Source organism: Xiphophorus maculatus, chromosome 16, assembly GCF_002775205.1.
Source record: "Xiphophorus maculatus strain JP 163 A chromosome 16, X_maculatus-5.0-male, whole genome shotgun sequence".
In the NCBI taxonomy this organism is placed as follows: Eukaryota; Metazoa; Chordata; class Actinopteri; order Cyprinodontiformes; family Poeciliidae; genus Xiphophorus; species Xiphophorus maculatus.
Genome location: NC_036458.1, coordinates 5,854,819 through 5,875,806, shown reverse-complemented (window position 1 = coordinate 5,875,806; position 20,988 = coordinate 5,854,819). Strand labels below are relative to the sequence as shown.

At 37.3% G+C, this 20,988-nt stretch overlaps 3 protein-coding genes across 4 annotated transcripts; all 3 read left to right on the top strand.

Moving 5' to 3' along the window:
- Positions 1-602: 602 nt before the first annotated feature.
- On the top strand, positions 603-8,047 carry LOC102218343 (putative all-trans-retinol 13,14-reductase). Its single transcript, XM_005796666.3, has 11 exons — positions 603-842; positions 1,603-1,785; positions 1,899-2,140; positions 2,339-2,540; positions 3,622-3,819; positions 3,915-4,034; positions 4,674-4,812; positions 6,294-6,403; positions 6,476-6,645; positions 7,495-7,654; positions 7,758-8,047. The coding sequence occupies exons 1-11, from the start codon at positions 683-685 to the stop codon at positions 7,904-7,906; spliced, it is 1,833 nt and encodes a 610-aa protein (XP_005796723.1). The 5' UTR covers positions 603-682; the 3' UTR covers positions 7,907-8,047.
- A 1,430-nt stretch (positions 8,048-9,477) lies between these two features.
- LOC102238190 (putative all-trans-retinol 13,14-reductase) lies at positions 9,478-15,220 on the top strand. Its single transcript, XM_023348771.1, has 11 exons — positions 9,478-9,705; positions 10,178-10,360; positions 10,451-10,692; positions 11,253-11,454; positions 11,536-11,733; positions 11,810-11,929; positions 12,722-12,860; positions 13,004-13,113; positions 13,195-13,364; positions 13,887-14,046; positions 14,150-15,220. Exons 1-11 carry the CDS (start codon positions 9,546-9,548, stop codon positions 14,296-14,298), a joined length of 1,833 nt encoding a protein of 610 aa, XP_023204539.1. The 5' UTR covers positions 9,478-9,545; the 3' UTR covers positions 14,299-15,220.
- On the top strand, positions 14,871-20,804 carry LOC102237928 (cyclin-dependent kinase 4-like). Of its 2 annotated transcripts, XM_023348772.1 has the most exons (8): positions 14,871-14,945; positions 15,180-15,436; positions 16,177-16,309; positions 16,378-16,545; positions 16,697-16,806; positions 16,914-16,964; positions 17,444-17,576; positions 19,840-20,804. In XM_023348772.1, the coding sequence occupies exons 2-8, from the start codon at positions 15,207-15,209 to the stop codon at positions 19,969-19,971; spliced, it is 957 nt and encodes a 318-aa protein (XP_023204540.1). In that variant the 5' UTR covers positions 14,871-14,945; positions 15,180-15,206; the 3' UTR covers positions 19,972-20,804. The 2 variants fall into 2 exon arrangements, with proteins under 2 accessions (XP_023204540.1, XP_014330535.2); XM_014475049.2 differs by lacking the exon at positions 14,871-14,945 and having other exon boundaries at positions 14,971-15,436.
- The last annotated feature ends 184 nt before the right edge of the window (positions 20,805-20,988 follow it).

The following is a 20,988-nucleotide window of genomic DNA, read 5'->3' as shown; positions in this document are numbered from 1 at the left end:
TGATAATTCGAGGTGCGATGCCATCTGGTGGTGTCGGTCCACTGTGTCTTTTCTAAGTCAACAATCAGAGCACCTCATGCTTTCCTCTGCAAATAGTTTTTATGGAGATGGCAGGTTAATTTTTCCAGCAGCATTGGAATCTCCCAATACTGCTAAACTTATAAACTTAGGACCTGACCTAAATCCCAAGAGAAACTGGAATATTTTGAAAAAGTAGATGTGAAACATTAAAGTCAAGCATGCAGTTGAACTGAAAACATGGGCTTCCTTCCTTAAAATCACAGACTGATCTAAGTTGATGCAGTAATCATAGAAAAGAAGCTCTGACCAAGTGGCTGCAGTACAGTAAACATATTAAACTTTAGGTCGGTATAACAAACTGACTCATATTTGGGTGGCTGACACAGCATAAAACTAAACTGCTTTAAATGTATGATTTGTATCGAGTTTTTACTGTTATAAAGGTCAATTTAGCCTCAGCCATGCAGTACGACACTACGTACTGCATGGCCTCATATCCGTCGCTTATTGGACGGGATAATATTACGTATAGAAAATCTAAGTTTCTGATTGGGTACTGCCATCTGTCAGTAAAGTGGGCGGGACTGCGCTACACCCAACAAGGAAGTGAACTCGAGTAGTTTGACCAGTTGATAGGCCGTAGCAAAGAAAAGTTGGCGTGATGTTGATGATTGTAGCCTTTGCTTGTGTGTCTTTGGTCATATTTATACTTAAATATGTCTTCGGCAACTCAGGTCCGAACCCCTTTGAGAAGGACTGTCGTGAGCCGCTAAAAGAGAAGGTTTACGACAAGAAAGAGAAAAACAAAGTCCTTAAGCAAGGTGAGTTTATTTGTATTTTATTCATGCAAATCTATTAACCTAGTTCATAACACTGATGTAAATTTTATGGCTGCAAAGCAAGATGTGTAGACCTGCTTAAGAGAATATTTTTATATCCTATTTTGATTTAATAGATTATTTAAAAATTATTTGTCCCACCTCTTGGACTAATTTAAGTAATTAAGTAAAACATCAAAGATGTGAAATGTGCGACGGAGTAATATTGGTATGGTATATAGAAAAAGACATGCATTTCTGCCAAAAACTCAGAAATTTCCAAGATTTTCTAGAATATTTTTAAGACCTAAAAAAACAGACTTTTTTTCTAGCAAAGTTTCTACTTTTGACTCTTAGAAATGTAAACATTTTTTCCAGAAAATTTCTGAGATTTTTATACAGAAATGTACTATTCCTTTTTTATATATTTACAACAGCCCTAATATGGTGATGTAGAGATGGGAGGTAATGATTCTAAAAACTTATTGGTATAAACTTGTGAAAATAAAAAAAGATTGTTTGTGCTGTAGATGCACTGATTCTCCAGTTTTCTTAGAGGCTTTATGTGCCTATCCTCATTTTGACCATTTAATTTTATTTCAAAGGACTTTAGTACATAAACGGTACAGTTCAAGATTATATTTTTAATTAAATCTATAGTTAAATATTTTCTAAACATGAGTTTGTTTGCTCTGGGAATATTTGGTCTATTTCCCTTTTTACCCACAGCTGTGATTCATAATTCTTACTTTTTTTGTGACAGGTTTTGTGGCCAGTAAAGTGCCAGACAACCTGGATGCAGTCATCATCGGCAGTGGTGTCGGTGGACTCGGGCTGGCTGTGCTCCTGGCTAAAGTTGGAAAGAAGGTTCTGGTTCTGGAACAGCATAGTCGGGCCGGGGGATGCTGCCACACGTTCACAGAGAAGGGCTTTGAGTTTGATGTTGGTGAGATGATTCTTACATGTCCCTCGCATATTCAGGAAGATCAATTTAAAAGAAATTTGTTCTTCTTTTCTTTGTAAAAGCTATTTTTGTAATAAGACATTTTCATATTGTAGGTATCCACTACATCGGTGGTCTGATGGACCACAAGCCCTTTCGCTGCATGCTGGACCAGATGACCAATGGTCAGCTGGAGTGGGAGAAGCTGGAGAACCCGTTTGACCACGTTGTGCTGGGACCCCCTGAAAACCGCCGCTCCTACCCCATTTACAGCGGCAGCGCTCGCTACTCTGAAGAACTGAAGAAGCGATTCCCTGGAGAGGAGAAGGCCATCGATGAGTATCTGAAGCTGGTGAAGGTAGGGTTCTGTGATGTTAAACCAATAAATGGATTAATCATTTTCAAATGACTCAGACTTTAGTCTTACATGTAAATGCTTTGGATTTTCACTGTCATCTATTCAAAACTCCTTTTAAGGTCAGAGTTGAAGTAAAAAGATCCATGTTACCATCTGTGTGTGCTCTGTGTTTTTTGTTGTTTGTTTTTTTTTTTGCAGAAAACCGGGAAAGGCATTTGGGTCATGGCTGTGCTGAAACTCTGCCCCTTACCTTTGGCCAAGTTCCTGATCTACACCGGCCTCGTCAAGCATCTGTCTTACTTCTACAAAATGGCGCCACGCAGCCTGACAGATGTGGTCAACGAGCTGACGGAGAACAAGGACCTCAGAGCTGTCTTCACCTACATCTTTGGCACCTATGGTACACCTGGCGATTTTGTTTTCCGGTCAATAGATGATAATCGCACGAGACTTTGTTCATTTGGTCTCCTAGATGTCCCTATATGAGACATTTGTCTCTTTTTCCTTTTTGTTGCTGTCCTTCTGACTATAGCTTGTTCGTTTCTACCATTTTATTTATTTGGAGTATTATTCTGTGTGTCTCCAATGGTATAAACTCACTGTTCTTGACTTGTGGGGTCTGCCTGGCTTCACTTCTTGTTACTGATTTCTTTCAAGCCACTGTTTATCTGAAAAAAGTGCAAATAACAAATAACACTGTGATACCCATAAAGAAAATGCAGTGAAGCCCATTTCCTCCAGAAGTTATTAAATTAGTAAATTGAGTCCACCCTTGTGTAATTTAATCTCGGCATAAATGCAGCTGAAGGAGGTTTGTTAGAGCGCATTAGTGGACAACCAGCAAACACAGCAGACAGGTCAGTCTTCTGTGGAGAGCTTTAAAGCAGAGTTGGGTTCTAAAACAATAACCACACTTTGCTCAAAATAGAGAACTGCAATCTCATTAACTCCAAATCCTATTTAAAATCTGTGCAAAAGCTCAAAACTTACTCTTTAGATGCTCATCATTCTGTCTGACTGAATCTGAGCTATTTAGAAACGAAATGAAATGTCAGGCTTGTATAGCGCTTTTCAGGACACACAGAGATGCTTTACAATAAAATCAGTCATTCCTATTCACACACACATTCACACACTGAATCATTTACGCACTGATTCACACACTGATTTTGCAACAAACGAGTGAAGAAACATGTCAATCTTTACAAATGAAAAGCTGTAGATATACCAGAAAGATTTTTATTTTTGGAAATATCCAAAACACACAACGACTGAAATTGATACTGAACATTTTCTCGGACGCAGAAAGTTTTGGTTGAAATAATTCTAATAATTTTCCTTCATGTTATTATTTTAGATATTACTCCTCACTTCCAGTCAACTTGGATTTGAGTCCTGACTTGTTATTTCAGGACTCAAATTTATTTGTGAGCTGGCTGCTCAGTTGTTGATTTTTGTATTTCATTTCATTTCATTCACAGGCAACCTACCAAAAGATTCCAGCTTTTCCATGCACAGTTTGCTGACCACCCACTACCTAAACGGCGCCTGGTACCCTAAAGCTGGCAGCAGTGAGATTGCTTACCACATGATTCCCATCATCGAGAAGGCAGGGGGCGCTGTTCTGGTGCGAGCTCCAGTCAACCGCATCTTATTTAATGATGCAAAGGAAGCTTGTGGTGAGCTTGACATCATACGTTTACTAACCTGATCCTTTATATTAGTTCTTTCTAATATTGTTAATAATATTGTTCTTTCTTTTTTTTATTTTCAGGTGTGAGTGTGTTGAAAGGTCAGGAGGAGGTGCATATAAAAGCCCCTATGGTCATTTCTGATGCCGGTATCTTCAATACCTATGAGAACCTGCTGCCCAAGGAGCTCCAGGTCATGCCAGGTCAGTCAGCATCAATGGATGATCTCAAAAACTTAAAATGTTTCCCAAAAATATGCACACCACTTTAACTTTTTCTGATTTTGTAAAGTTACCACCACAAAACTGTGACTTAGTCATTATTATTTGCTGTAGAAATGATCCCAGAAACTGTGCTCTTAATTACCCACAACACACAGTATCTGTGTGTGTAAAACAGAAAACTTCTCTGAAGACCTAAAGGCGTCTGTGGTGTGCCTGATTACAAACATTCCTGTGAAGCTTGAAAACAGAGTTTTTGTTTCAAAACATGTTGTTTTGCAGCTTGAGAACAAACTGGAAAACAAGCTGAAAAATATATTTAATTTAATATATTTAATAATATATTTAACCTAATACATAAGCCGATATATTAGTAAAATAAATGTAACAAATATCAAGTTAAAAATCTTGCACATTTGAGGGTAGAAAAACATTTTATTACACTTGATTTTATTTAGAGGTAGGAAAGTATAGGGGGCTGAAATGTGATGCTATTTTCTTAATTTTAAATATAACATGAAAATTGCTGATCTTTTTCCTACTATTTCAGTTTTATGCTGATTTGTGTTTGTTTATTATATGATGTTTCAACAGTTTGTTGTTGTCTGTGCTGCCTTGCAGAGATCCAGAAGCAGCTCAGTCTGGTGAAACATGGTGAAGGAGGTCTGAGCATCTTTATTGGTTTAAATGGAACCAAGGAGGAGCTGGGCCTGAAAGCAAACAACTACTGGATCTTCACTGAGAACAATTTTGATGAACTGTATGTTTTCTCTTTTAATTCCTTTATTTTCACGCGGTTTTAGTGTCAGTGTTACAGCAGCTAAGAGTCCAGTATCACTTTGAACCACCAGAGGGAGCCATTTTGTGCTCATTTCAAAAGTACCTCAGTCACAGAAAATTACATTTAAACAATTAACCTAGCTGAATATCAACAGTTTTATACATTGCAGATAAATTATAGTTGACCAGCATAATATAATCTGTGTTAAGTTAATTCTACCATAAAATCGCCATTTCAGGATTTTATTTGTAGCTATATCCAAAAATAAATTTTTCTTCTTTTAAAAATATTTTCTAACATTTTTCAAAGTAGAGTAATACTTTTTTCTGGTAAGACAGAAAGAAAACTATAAATTAAAATCTATAAACTATAAAACAGATGAATTGTGACTTTTGATATTGGAAATTATATTTTTTTAATGCTTTAACTTACAAAATATTTAGTATCACACTTCCCCAACATGAAGTTTAGAGCTATCCATAAAAAGTATTAGCAGGTCTTTTATTTTACTTCATAGTCCTTACTCTTTTACTACCTTGTGGCGTTCGTAGGTCTGTTTTATGTGGGTCTGAGAGCGTACTCGGTATGAGTAATTCGTAAAACGTAATTCTTCCCAGTCATGTTCTAAAGCAAGGCCAAAATTTCTATTGCTATTACATATGCACAAACGATTTCTGTATTATTTTATAGTTGGTAACTGTTGGTAAAATATAAGATGTCAAACTTGTTCATTGTAAGTTTAGTGTTTATCAGCTGATACTTTCAAATAGTTAAAATAATATGGCTCATTTAAATACCACTCTGCGTTTAAAATCCACTTTTTTAAGTTTGCTGCTCCTTTAAAATCAAAATCAACATAATAACACGGGTATCATCAAAGCTAATTACAAATGACGCTAATGACAGTAGGTATGTTACACACATAGAGTCGCTCAGGAATGATGAAGCATCTGGTGTTTACATATTGGTATGGGGGGACCTAGCAAAAATCTGCTTGGGGCCCCAAAAAGCCTCGTGTCGGCCCTGCTTATCAATACAGTAAGACCTATTTTGTAATTTTAAAACAATTACCATGTTTACTGTGCTAGTCAATGTTACTGTGTGTTATAAGTAGCATGGCAAGATCTAATAGGTAATAGGATAGCTGAACAAGAAACATTTTGTTGTTTCTATGAGGTCAAAATGACTGCCCTTCTTTAGATCTATGTATGTAAAGTTGTAACTTTGATAATTGTTGTTGTAAATATCCCGTAAAAAACCTGAAGAGATTTTAGGAATGGTCATGAAGCACGAGCAACTTTGTGTTCAATTTGAGAGAGTTACTGTGAGGTGATGAACTTCTTGGCTGTTCCAGCATCAATGGCAGATACAAAGTGACATCATGTCTCTTGTTTTTATTCCTATTGTTAGGCTGCTCTAAGCTAACAGCTTTCACTGGATTTACCTCTGTTTATTTAAAGGGTGGAGAAATATATGAATGCGGAGCGGGAAGATGCGTCTAAGAAAATACCTCTGCTGTTTGTCGCCTCGCCGTCTGCCAAAGATCCATCGTGGGAGGAGAGATCACCAGGTACTGTTGGGTGATGACAATATACCCTCATCTGGAATGCTTTCTTCATCATAGTGTGTTTTGTTTTAATAGGAAAGTCTACTTTAAGTCTGGTTAGTTTTGCCAAATACTCGTGGTTTGAGGAGTGGAAGGACGATAAAGTGACAAACAGAGGGTCCGACTACAAAGAGCTGAAACAAGCGTTCATTGACTCCGCTCTGGATGTGGTGATGGACGTTTTCCCCAAAATCACCAGGGACAAGGTAAAGGATTCTGGATTTTCTCCCGCTATTTCCTCCTTAGTCTTTCTGTTGTAAAACTTACTTTGTCTGTGTTACCTCACCAGAAACTTATTTGTCACTATAACAAATCTATGTAAGTTGATAGTGCTTCAGAATGATTTCCATGAGTTAGAAAATTTTGCAAAATTTAAATTTAAATCAGTGTTGAAAAGCCATGTTGATGTCTTTCCACATCTATAGAAATGTCATCTGGGTTTGATGTTGGAACCTTTTTAATAAATTATTGCACAAATTCTAAATGTATACATAGGATGATGTTTGTTGCTTTGGACAAAGTCATATTTACAATATTCACATTATGTCAAATTGATTGACACATTATGCAATAATGCCAGTAATATAAAGTAATATTGCAAAATTGGTCTTCAAAATGTAATCAAACATCATTTAAACCGCAAAATGTAATAAAATCCTCGATCGCATTTTGTGTTACTTTCTGCCGCATTATGTCATAACATTATTCCATTTTCCGCTGGTTATTATTACAAAAGGAGCAGGTTGCTCTTGTTAACTTGTGTACTGTAAATTAGTGTTTATTAGCTTTTACTTTAAAATAGTTAAAATAATATGGGACACTTAAATAGCATTCTGCATTTTAAAATCCAACCTTTTTGTAAGGTTAAAATCAACAGCCAGTTCAAGGATTTTATTCCATTTTGCATTGATTATTAGATAATACAGTTTTAATAATCTTTCATTACATTTCAAAGCCAAAATTTATTACATTATCAGATGTTGCGGTGTTGCACATGCCTTTTAAAAATCAAGCTAGCCATCCTTGTCACTCAGAAACCTGTTGTGTTTTTGCAGATTGAGTATATTGACGCTGGAACCCCCATCACAAACACACACTACATTGCTGCCCCCAAAGGTGAGTTCTACGGAGTGGACCACGGCATCGCTCGGTTCAACCCTGAACTCAACGTTACAATAAGACCTCAGACTCCCCTGAAGAACCTCTACCTGACAGGTGTGTCCTTCTGTGCTCTGGTATACCAACCAGAGAAGAAAGATTGGTGTGTCCTAATCTCAAGTGTATCACCCCTGATGGTTTTTATATGTTCTGTCTACAGGCCAGGATGTGTTTTTGTGCGGTTTCGCTGGCGCCCTTGCTGGAGCTCTCACATGTGGCTCGGTCATTCTGAACCGCAACCTCCATCTGGCCGCCATCGCCTTGGCAAAGAGAACAAAATATGTGAACAACAAGCTGAAAGACGAATAGCCGCTCCTATTTGCTCTGTTTATGCTTGTTTAGTTTCACTACAGTAGTGAAAACTTCCACATCAAATGATGGGGCCCACAATCTGGACTTCCAAAATGTTCAGTTTGAGGGTAAAGGTGTGTAAATGGAAAAAAAAAAAAAGATTAAAATTACTTGTTCTTGAAGAGAAATTCAGTTTCAGGTCTTGAGAGAGGATGAAAAAAACTCTAAAATTACATAAAATTGGGGCGTGCTGTGGTGGCGCAGGGGGTTAGCAGCACGCCCCACGCTTGGAGGCCTCAGTCCTCGACGCGGACGTCGCGGGTTCGACTCCCGGTCCCGACGACCCTTGCCGCATGCCCCCCGTCTCCTCACCCTCCTTCCTGTCTGCCTACTGCACAAAAAATACGAGCCACTAGTGCCGCAAAAACTCTTCGGAGAAAAAAATGGAAAAAAAATAAAAATTACATAAAATTCTTTATCCCTATTTTTCTAAGTTATTCCTTTGATAAGGAGGAATTTTGAATATTAATAATCTTCACTCGTGCTTGTCACTAAACCTGTGGAAAGCAGTTCAAACTCTCACAGGTTGTTTCTGCTTTCTGTATCACTTGCTGCTTATATGGGAATCTTTAACATTCCCATATAACATTTTTAATAAAAACTGTGTAAAAATAGTTAATAAAAAAACAGCTCTTAAAAACTCCTTCCACATTGTTGTAAAATTTCATTTTAACTCTGGTACATATTTATATTTCTCCACTTCACAGTGTCTGTGTCATTATGGCTTTTTTTTGATGAAGTGTGACAGGACTACATGGTGTGCAGATGGTAGCACACAGCAAGAAAGTTGTGGGTTTGATTCCCAGCCTGCTCTTTTTCTTCATGGAGTTTGTATGTTCTCCCTGTGCATGCATGTGTTCACTCCTGGTACTCCAGCTTCCTCCCACAGTCCAAAGTAATGGTTTTTGGGTTGATTGCTGTTTAAATTGCCTGTGGACAAGTTAATTTAGATGTAGCATTTTCTCTTAATAGATACAATTCTAATTTAAAGCTTGTATTTAATTTGTAATTTGACACGTGTAGCTGTGAAATTGTTTCAATTGATTTGAGGTTCCCAAAAAGTCTCAAATAGTGAACAGCAACTTTACAATCCACCTTTTTAATTTTCAAGATCTAAAAAAAGTATGTACTGTTCATGACTTGATCTTTAATAAAAAAATTTAATCTGTTAAAGAAAGAGCTATTTTGTCATTTTGTGTCATATGAGATCATTTTTGTGTTTTTAATTGGTGTATAGAGCAGGGATTTTATGTTTTGTTTTTTTATTAGCAACGTTTTCTTAGCTGTATTTCATTAGAAAGTTTAAAATTTTTTGTTAGAATAACTTTAAAACTCACTTTAGAGCGCTTATGAATGAGACTAGGGTTCATTTTAGCCTCTTTTTTTCATTTTAGCGTCTTATTTACAAAAAACATATCATGGGGGGGTCGTAACATCTAGCATGCCCCTCATTGGTTAGAATCCCATGACGTATGACATATCTAATTCTGTGATTGGCTACTGCTTTTGCAACAACGTGCGATATTATTTGATGAGGAAGACGGCTCAGTGCAGTTTTAGAAGTTAACTGGACGCAGAGAAGACAGTTTTTTTTGCAATGTTGACCATTTTCTTGATTGTTTTGTTAATTCTGGTAATATTTACACTGAAATATGTTTTCAGCAGCCCAGAGTCGAACCCGTTTGCAAAGGACTGTCGAGAACCGCTGAAAAAGAAAGTTTACGACGAAAAAACGAAAAATAAAGTCCTGAAGCAAGGTGAGTTTATCAAGGGACATTTTTGCAATTTAAAGTTGTGTAGGTTATATTAATGCACGATTTTTTTAGATATAAAAATTGCCTTTTTAAAAAAAAAAATTAATTGGCAACTTTTTCTATGAAACTCATTCTTGAAAATCAGTGTTCAGTTGAGCACACCTGCTATAAGAGGAGATTTTCTAAATTGAAAATGATTTTCAATGTTATCTGGAGGTATCTTAATGATTTGTAATGGCACTGATCAATGTTTGTACATAAATTGTCTTTTATTTTATTGATTTAAAATTAAATTACATCAGAAAATCTTTTAAATAATATTTTTTATGTATTTTTTTGAGTCACTGTGAAGCTACCATTATGCAAAATATCCAATTTAACATACAGTACTCGTGCATTTGTTCACTCTTTGAATAATATTTCTGATTCTTAAGTATGTTTTTCAGATATGTTTTCATATTTTGCCTTTTTGTAGGTTTCGTGGCCAGTAAAGTACCAGACAACCTGGATGCAGTCATCATTGGTAGTGGCATCGGTGGACTTGGCCTGGGTGTCCTTCTGGCTAAAGTTGGAAAGAAGGTTCTGGTTCTGGAGCAGCATGATCGGGCCGGGGGATGCTGCCACACGTTCACAGAGAAGGGCTTTGAGTTTGACGTTGGTGAGCTAGTAGTCATGCATCCTTAAATAATGCTACAAAAATAGAGACTCATTATTATTTATCACTTTATGAAATCCGACTCAACCTTAGGAATCCATTACATTGGTGATCTGTTGGGCGACTCGCCTTTTCGCTGCATGCTGGACCAGATGACCAATGGTCAGCTGCAGTGGGAGCCTCTGGAGAAGGCGTTTGATCACGTTGTGCTGGGATGTCTGGAAAACCGCCGCTCCTATCCCATCTTCAGCGGCAGCGCTCGCTACCTTGAGGAGCTGAAGAAGCGATTCCCTGGAGAGGAGAAGGCCATCGATGAGTATTTGAGGCTGGTGAAGGTAGAATCTTATCACGTGTATATTTAACCTGTAATAAACTTGATAATCGCCTTAGCTGCAGATGCATTTCTCCCATTGCACTTTGACACAGAAACATTTTATTATTCAGATTTCAGCAGTTGGTTCATCATAATCAAAGGTCAAAAGTTACAAGCAACAGCAGTTTTAATCTGGTTGCAGATAAAGGAACTCTTATTTTTACACTTACTTCAAAGTTGAATCACATTTTTTTTTATGAAGATGACAAATAATAAATAAGATTAAGAGTCATTTTGTGCTTCAAATTTCTGGCTGACATTCCTCAAAGATGATAAACTTAAAAAGAAATGCAAATATTTATTACATTTTTGTCAAATAAAATATTATCTTGTAAGATTTGATCCGGCCATTTACTTTTATATTTATGGTGTTTAAAGAAACTGGAAAAGTTGAAGGGTATAATAACAAGATGACAGTCACAGGAAACAGTGCTTAGTGTTAAAAAATAAAGTGTGATAATCAGGAAAATGTGACCAAAGTAAATAAACGTGTTTTTTTTGTTTGTTTGTTTTTTCCTGCAGAAAACCGAGTTTGGCTCCTGGCTCTTTGTTGTGCTGAAGCTCTGCCCCTTACCTTTGGCCAAGTTCCTGATCCACACCGGCCTCGTCAAGCATCTGTCTTTCTTTTTTAAAATGGCGCCACGCAGCCTGAGAGACGTGGTCAACGAGCTGACGGAGAACAAGGACCTCAGAGCTGTCTTCACCTACATCTTTGGCACCTATGGTACGCCCTGCTGCATTTAGGAGTTTTGTTTATTCACAGGCTTTTTACATTGTTCTTCTTTTATTCTGTTTTGATTTGCAGGTAATAAGCCAAAAGATGCCAGCTTTGCCATGCACAGTTTGCTGATCACTCATTACCTAAACGGCGCCTGGTACCCTAAAGCTGGCAGCAGCGAGATTGCTTACCACATGATTCCCATCATTGAGAAGGCAGGGGGCGCTGTTCTGGTGCGAGCTCCAGTCAACCGCATCTTATTTAATAATGCAAAGGAAGCTTGTGGTGAGCTTGACTTTGAGTTTATTGAGTTTCCTGTACATGAGATGGATCCATAGCTGTTTTGTGCTTGTGTTTTCAGGTGTGAGTGTGTTGAAAGGTCAGGAGGAGGTGCATATAAAGGCCCCTATGGTCATTTCTGATGCCGGTATCTTCAATACCTACGAGAACCTGCTGCCCAAGGAGCTCCAGGCCATGCCAGGTCAGTCAGCATCAGTGAATGATCTCAATAATTTACTATGTTTTCTAAAAATATTCACACCACTTCAACTTTTCCAACTTTTGAAAAGGTACAACCACAAAACTGCGACATAGTAATCATTAAATAATCCTAAATTTACTTAAACTGTCAAGCTTTCTTATTAATTCCCACAAATCTGTTAGCTGTTATTATTGTTTTTTAACACCTTTTTTTTTATATTTGATGATGTGTATTTTACTTATCCTTGTTTGCATTTAACTTTTGAAGCGCTTTGTGCAGTTTGAGCTGTTGGAAATATGCTATGTAAATACATTTGACATTGAAATTGACACAACACAGTTTCTTTGTGAGGAAGACAGAAAATTGCTCTGAAGACCCAAAGGCCTTTATTGTGTGCCTGATTAAAAAATGTCCTTTCAAGCCAGAAAACCTGAAATGATGTTAGGAATAATTTTGGGTTAAAAATGTCCAATTTTTGTCGGTAGCTTAAAGCTATATTGCATTTGATTTGAGATATTACTTAGAAGTAAATTTGTGCAAGCACAAATTTCTTTTAGTTTCAAAAATAATATAAATCTTTTTTTTTCCTGCTTTTTCAGTTTCATGCTTATTTGTGTTGGGTTATTCTTTAACGTCTAAATTAAATACTTTAAAGATTATGGTTTGTAACATGACATGGGAAAATTTCAAGAACTATGCATACTTTTGCATATATTTCATATATTATTTCATATATTTCCTAGTGACGTTTTCATGCTTTGAGCAGTTTGTCGTTATTTTGCTGCCTTGCAGAGATCCAGAAGCAGCTCAGTTTGGTGAAACATGGTGAAGGAGGTCTGAGCATCTTTATTGGTTTAAATGGAACCAAGGAGGAGCTGGGCCTGAAAGCAAACAACTACTGGATCTTCACTGAGAACAATTTTGATGAACTGTATGCCTGTTTTAAGTTCCTGTGTTTTTTTTAAAACTGTTTAATCCCGGTTGTCTTTTACTCTTTCCTGTTACACAGGAAGTGCTAGTTGTTCATGGCTGTTCTTTGTGTAAATTCACCAGATTTCTGTCTGTTTATTAAAGGATGGAGAGATATTTAAATGACGGAAGAGAACAGGCTTCTAAGAAAATACCTCTGCTGTTTGTTGCTTCGCCATCTGCCAAAGATCCATCGTGGGAGGAGAGATCACCAGGTACTGATGGATGATGGGGATATACCCTCACCTTAAAATGTTTTCTTAATTAGAGTCTCTCGCTCTCTCTTTTTTTTTTAGGAAAGTCTACTTTAAGTCTGGTTAGTTTTGTCAAATACTCATGGTTTGAGGAGTGGAAGGATGATAAAGTGACGAACAGAGGGTCTGACTACAAAGAGCTGAAACAAGCGTTCATTGACTCTGCTCTGGATGTGGTGATGGACATTTTTCCTAAAATCACCAGGGACAAGGTAAAGGATTCTGATTCTTCTCCCGCTATTTCCTCCTCAGCTGCTGGAACTTCTCACATTTACATTTTTTGTCTTTCTCTGGTTAGAACCATAGATAGACAGATCTGATATCTGTATCAGTCCAGATGTTGAAGTAAATTCTAGGTCAGTATTAGTTATAATACCGACCTAGAATTGATCTATAAGAGCAGTTCTATTCAATATAATTTTATGATCTGTGCTCTCTTCTTTATTATTTACTTTACATTATATTATATTTAGAATTCCTAATTGCATTTTCTGAACCATTTGAAAGGTTTGTTGCAGTTTTTACATGTTTAACCAAAGTAGTCATTTTCCATTTCTTTAGTACTTGTTTTACATTGGCTGTTATACTCCAAATTGGACTGAACAAATTTAAATTCAGTTTGAACCAGCTTGTGAAGATATTGGTGTGTAAATACATAAAAGGCTACCTAATAATGTGCCACACTTCTTAGCTAGGTAATCCTTGTTACCCAGAAATGTGTTGCATTTGTGCAGATTGAGTATATTGACGCTGGAACTCCCATCACAAACACACACTACATTGGCGCCCCAAAAGGTGAGTTCTACGGAGTGGACCACGGCATCGCTCGGTTCAACCCTGAACTCAACGCTACAATAAGACCTCAGACTCCTCTGAAGAACCTCTACCTGACAGGTGTGTCCTTCTGTGCTTCTATATACCAACCAGAGAATAAAGATTGGTGTGTCCTAATCTCAAATGTATCACCGCTGATGGTTTTTACATGTTCTGTTTACAGGCCAGGATGTGTTTTTGTGCGGTTTCGCTGGCGCTATTGCCGGTGCGCTAACCTGCGGCTCGGTCATTCTCAACCGCAACCTCCATCTGGATTCCTTCCTGTTGGCAATGAAAACCAAATATATAGACAAAAAGTTAAAAGACGAGTAGCTGGTTCTGTTTACTGAAATTAAATTGCATTTGGCAGCATCACAGCTCAATAACACTAACAAGGGATGAGCTAAAGCTCTTATTAAAAAGTCATAATATGCTGTCTCTTTGCATTAGCATGTTCATTTTGCACTAATTCATGATATACTGGCTTTAATAGTGAGTAATGTAACACGGGCCTGATGCATGAGGCAGGGTGTTTTCAGCACTAAAAATAATGTTTTTGTCTTAAATTTATGTATTGTGTGTTTCGAATAGTGCTCGTTTTTAACAATTTCATTTGTTTGTTTTGTGTAATAGGCTGCAAATAATAAACATGTTATAACACGTGCCTAACAAGTTTTCTTGTATTTTCTTTCCCTCAAAACACTCCATCCTCATTATATTTATGTTAGTCTTTTATGTATTTACACACAGACTCCATGTTTTATTTTTTGGCTGCAGCTGAAGGCATCAGCAGGAACAGGGACACGTGTACCACGACTGGACGTCTGAAAATGGGGACTTTAAGCTTTCTGATTAGCTGGCGATTAAAAGGGGTGTGATTTATTTTTTCTCATAATCTTTTATGCTGGTCAGAGTTATGCAAATACATTTTTCCACCGCTGGCGGGCGATGGTGAATTTGCTACGAGGAGACGAGCTAAGGTAAAATAATAATTTTGTCGAAATAATAGAAGATTCAGTGTTTTGATGCTGCGATATAGCAACTTTATGAAATGTGGTTTTGTTGTGGTTCATTTAATTCCGTCGCGTTTCTTTTCAAAAATATATATTTTAATAGCCACGCTGGCTAGCTTATTCCGAGTGCAGCTAAAGCAAGAAAACGCGACATATTCATTTGTTGTTGCTCCAAACTTAACTTATTTCTCTATATTTCAGATTAAACTCGCTGAATTTAGGGGGAAAATGGACTTTTGCCCTGAATCTCTGCATTATGAGCTTTTAGCGGAGGTCGGTGAAGGCTCCTTCGGGAAAGTTTACAAAGCCAGAGAGGTTGGGGAGAAACAGCGCCTCCTGGCGGTGAAGAAGCTCAACTTTCGCTGGGAGTCTGAGGAGGCCGGAATCCCTCCCTTCATGATCCGAGAGGTGGCGCTGCTGCGCAAAATGGGCTACTTCAACCATCCAAACATTGTCAAGTAGGTTTGTGCATAAACTAAAATTATTTTCACCTTTTATGGTTAAAGTAAATATTGTTTTGCTGTGGTTCATCTTTTAAGCTTTTGCTGAATATTCTAATACTTATGATGCCATCTCAATTCTCCCTGTAGGGGATTAATAACAGTACTAAAATAGGTTTATTACCACGTTTAAAGAAATTCGAAACGCAAAAACATTATTGAATTTATTGGTGCAGTAGTAACGCATCATTTGCCAGAATACAAAACAACAGACGCACCTTGGACCTCCTTAGCGTATTCCCTAAGATTATGCATTATTAGTCCATAGTTGAAATGTGATTCTTGAGTATTTAATTTGTGTGCTGCATAAAAACAAGGTTACTTATTTTACAGTTTTTCTCACAAAAAGAGTTTCAGCCATCTTGAACACCTAGCCTATAGAAAAGGAGAACCAAATTAAGGGTTAGAGAATATCACATTAAGTTCACCTGTAAACGTTATAGCTTTCACCTGAAAGCCGAATATTCCCAACTTTTGGTGAGTAATGTAGAAGAATGTCACAGACAGCAGATACTAAATATGAGATTTATGATTTGTCTCTTGTTTTGCGTTAAGCCTAATCGTTTAAAAAAATGAGCAGAAGGTTTTAGAGGGATATTTTCACAAACCTGTTTCACCGACACTCATTTTTATTTATATTTTATATTTTTCTGTACTTTCTGACCTCCTATGACTTGTCAAACGTTTATGTTCTGCAGGCTCTTAGATGCATCTGCTGTTTCTATTGGCTCAGCCCTGGACCTCACTCTGGTGCTGGAATACATCGATCAGGACCTGTCCACTTTCCTGTCAAAGGCTCCTGCTTGTGGTTTGGGCCGTGACTTGATAAAGGTGAGGCCGCCTAATCTGATTTCACTTCAGCGCTGCAGCTTGTTCAACTGCTGCCGTGTTGGTCCCAGGATGTGATGCAGCAGCTGCTGCAAGGACTGGACTTCCTGCACACAAACCTCGTCCTGCATCGAGACTTAAAGCCGGAGAACATCCTGGTCAGCAGCCGAAGAGAGATCAAGATCGCAGACTTCGGACTCGCACGAATTCACACCTATAATATCGCTCTTACACCCGGTGTAAGTGTTATTTAAGTCAGACGTTTTACTGATTTTCTTCACTGCAGCAGTCTGTTTTCTTGCCTGAGGTGTGAAATGTTGTTTTTCATATTTTTCTCCGCCTCCGTTCAAGTGTGTTTCTGTTTCGTATTCTTTTCCCACTTCTGCTCAGGTCGTGACCTTGTGGTATCGAGCTCCAGAGGTGCTGCTGAACTCTGTTTACATGTCCTCAGTGGACATGTGGAGCGCTGGCTGCATCTTTGCTGAGCTTTTCCTCTTGAGGTGAGTAAAAAGAAACACAAACATCCGACTCTGGAGTTTCTTCTTATATTTAAGGTTGCAATATTTCACACAAACGCAAGTAAATCACAGAATATTTTATGCTGCAGGCCGTTGTTTAAGGGCTACACAGAGGTGCAGCAGCTGCAAAAGATCTTTGAGTGAGTATAAAAGGCATACTAATTTTAAAATGAGCTTAATAATTTCCATTCTGATGATTCATATTTTTTAAAGGGCAATTTTGTTTACAGAAACTTCTTAATCCATTTTACGTATCGTTTCGGTTGTGTTGTTTTTATTTGTGTTTTATTTATTGTTTTTGGTTGTTTTGGATATTTATTCTAGTTCCAGTGTTCTTTACAGAATTATAGTTCATTGTATCTTTCAGAGGACAAATTTATATTATTTTGCAATTGTATTTATATCACCAGAAAATGAACTGAAAACAACGATAAACAATTGTTTATCTCACTAATTACTGGGACAATTTATCGACCAGAATAAATTGTCATCGTGACGAATAACAAAAACTGAAATTGAGAACACATTTTTATTTATTAAAATAAATAAATTAATAGAGAAAAAATTATGGTTGTCTTCCTGGCAACACTGAGTTATTGATCTGTCCTCTGTTTGACAGGGTGATCGGTTTGCCCAGTGAGGGCGACTGGCCTCAGGAAAGCCCTATCTTGTACTCTGAGAGCCTGGGGCCGAGGGGCTCCTGCACCAACCTGCTGCCCAACCTGGACCAAGATGAGAACGACCTGCTCTCTGTAAGCACATCCATGCTTCTACTTCCCTGTTTAACCCGGAAATGTGCCGATTTTCTCTCCCAGCCACATAAACCGAGTCAAACGGTGCTAAAAGGAAGAACAGCGGCTGCTATTAGGAACATTTTCCTTCATATTCTATGCAGAATAAATCAAGAGACATGAATCAATCATGGGCTGCACAGTGGCGCAGTTGGTAGAGCTGTTGCCTTGCAGCAAGAAGGTCCTGGGTTCGATTCCCGGCCCTGGGTCTTTCTGCATGGAGTTTGCATGTTCTCCCAGTGCATCCGGCTTCCTCCCACAGTCCAAAAACATGACTGTTAGGTTAGTTAATTGGTCTCTCTCAATTCTCCTCAGGTGTGAGTGTGTGCGTGCATCGTTGTTTGTCATGTGTTTGTCTCTGTGTTGCCCTAGACAGAAACAGCAGGCGACCTGTCCAGGGTGTACCCCGCCTGTCGCCCGGAACGTTAGCTGGAGATAGGCTCTGGACCCCTCTAAGGGACAAGGGTGTTAGAAAATGGATGGATGAATCAATCACAACTAAAATACTATCTCCGGTGAATAATAATTCATATTTATATATCATAAATCATATCATATTTAATTCATAATCCATTTAACGCTAGTTAAGTGGACAGCTATTTAAAAAACTTGTGAATTTTTATGTTACAAAAGATTATGTTACACACAGACGACTGAAGTGGACACTGGTGCATCATGCAATACGCTGCCAACTACTGGCCATCCTCTGCAAGTGCAATAATTATTTGTTAAATCCAATATGGCAGACAGACGGAAAAGCAATTCCTCCTTCTACTCTTGCAGGTTAAAAAGATAAGTAAACCCCTAAAGGCTAATACTACGTATGTAATTTCCAAATAACAACTTTGTATTTGGAGAAAATTACAACTGATCACCAGAAAAAAATCCTAGAATTCTTTTTTATTATACACATTTTTTCCCCACCTTTTTAATACCTTAAAAAAAAAAAAACACTTTGGAAAAAAATCATGACTTAAAATTCATAATTCATGCATGAAAGGATGAAGAAGACAATGCACTAAAAATCTAAAATCTACCATCACAAATATAAACATGTCGTGAATCTAACCAGATGGTTGAGCTTTGCTCAGATGAGACTAAGGTTGAACTTCTCTTCAGCAAATATTTTAAAGAACGAAAAATAAGCACACAAGGAAGCACTTCCCTGTTGACTGTGGTGGAAGGTCTGTGATGTGATTTTCAATAAAAATGTGATGAACGCCGCCAATAAACTGAAAGTCATAACAATAAAAAAAAAAAAGAAAACTATGACCAAATCAACCAGACAGTTAGTCTGTTCATAAGAAAGAAAGAAAAAATAAGTCCTACCATTACAAATATAAACATGTGGAGTTTGAAAAACTGTAGTGGGACTTTTAGCTGGTCAGATAAAGTTGACCAGTTACTTGTCAAAATGTAATGTTTTCTCAGTTGGTGACTGTATGATGTTTTCATTGCTTTTTATTTTGGGGTTTTTATGATGTAAAGCACTTTGAACTGACTTGTTGGTGAAATGTGATATACAATAATAAAAAAAAACTTGTATAGAAAGTTGAAAAAACTCAAACTAAAGTGCTATCTTGTTTGTTTTGTTGTTGTTTGTTTTCTTTTTCTAAACTTTCTGGAGGATTTCAGAAATTGATTGCGTTTGAGACAAAGGTGTTTGCGGTCATAAGGTACTAAATATTGAGGAAAAACTTTCACATAAGGAAAAAGAAGGAGAAGAAGAAAAATAAGTTTATTTACATAGCACATTTTCAGCAACAAGGCAGGTCAAAGTGCTTTACATGATTAAACAACAACACAAGCACAGCAAAAGGAAAAACTGCACTATAAAATGTTCTAGTTGATTTTAATCAAAAGTAGCTCTAAACAGGTGAGTTTTCACCCTTGATTTAAACAAAATTAGTGGACTATAAAACTAAAAGTTGTTTCTCCATGACATAAAACACACAGTCAACAATTGAAACATGGCATTTAGTAAAGTGCCATTGTTAAATTTTTCAGTTGTTTCAAAAGCAACTCTGAACAGGTGGGTTTTTAGTCTAGATTTAAAGGCGCTCAGAGTTTTGACTGTTTTGCAGTTTCCTGGAAGTTTGTTCCAGATTTGTGGTGTACAGAGACTCAAAGGAAGAAAGTCACGATTAATGGAGACCAACCTATGACCGCTGTTCAGCAATCATGTTCAAAGCATTAAAACGGTGTGAAATCTTCTCACCTGCAGCACTGTCTGTTGTTCAATCCGAATCGTCGCATCTCCGCCGCCAAGGCCCTGACTCATCCTTTCTTTGTGAAGCACGGAAGATTCCCGCCGAACGACGAGCCAAAGCTGCTGCGATTCTGTGATCAGGAATAGCCAACAATAATGCTGAGAAATCAGCATTGTGTCATAAAATCCACCGTCCTGTTCGCTTAAAGCTTTGAAATCTGTAATTGGCAGCATCATGAGAAACTCTGGTTGCATTGGAGGCGGGGAACTGCCTGAACAAATCAGCTTGACTCAGACTGTGGAACTTATGTCACAAAACGTTTAGGAAAGCGAGACTTATTTTTTGATACTTTTCTCAAACTCGGTACCCTTTTTTCTAAACCTTGTAGATGTTCGTGTAAACGAAAGGAACAGAAGTTTTTCAGTTAGGTTGTGCCGTGTTCTGATTAAATGTCGAGTTTCTGTGTTAAGTGTTAACGTTTGACATATGGAGTCTGTTTGGTTGCATGCTGCTAAAGAAACAATATGAACACCTTTAAGTTTACGAGTATCTCTTTACTGGAGATTTTTTTGTTTGCACCTTTAAGTTTACGAGTATCTCTTTACTGGAGATTTTTTTGTTTGCACCTTTAAGTTTACAAAGTTTAAGTTTACTGGAGATTTTTTTTTTGCAATGCAGCACTTTATAGATGTGATTCATTTTATTTTTGAGAAGACATATATGGTGTGATGGATGCAGTTTGCACCTGTTTTTACGTTTGTATTAACATATTGCGAAAAGTATATTTTTTCCCTCTTTTTAAGTTACGTTGTTCATTTGTGGAACATTTCTATAAATAATTGTTCTGCCTGTTATTTTAGAAGCAACACAATTTATTTTCTGTTACCTGCTCATTTTTTTTTATCAAGATGTAATTTCATTTAAAGACAGAAGAGGGCGCTCTTGTAGCATTTTTGGTTTGTTTACAACAAGATGATTTGCTTCAACTTGGCCCCTGACTCTTATTTCACAATTTTTTCACACCAAATTTTTTTTTTTCATGCATTAATAATCGACCAATGAGATAGCAAAAGAAACAGATCAGTATCAACAACTGCAATAAACAAAAAATAAATTAGGCAAATAAAATTAGGAACATGAAAAATATGTAAATACATATTTTT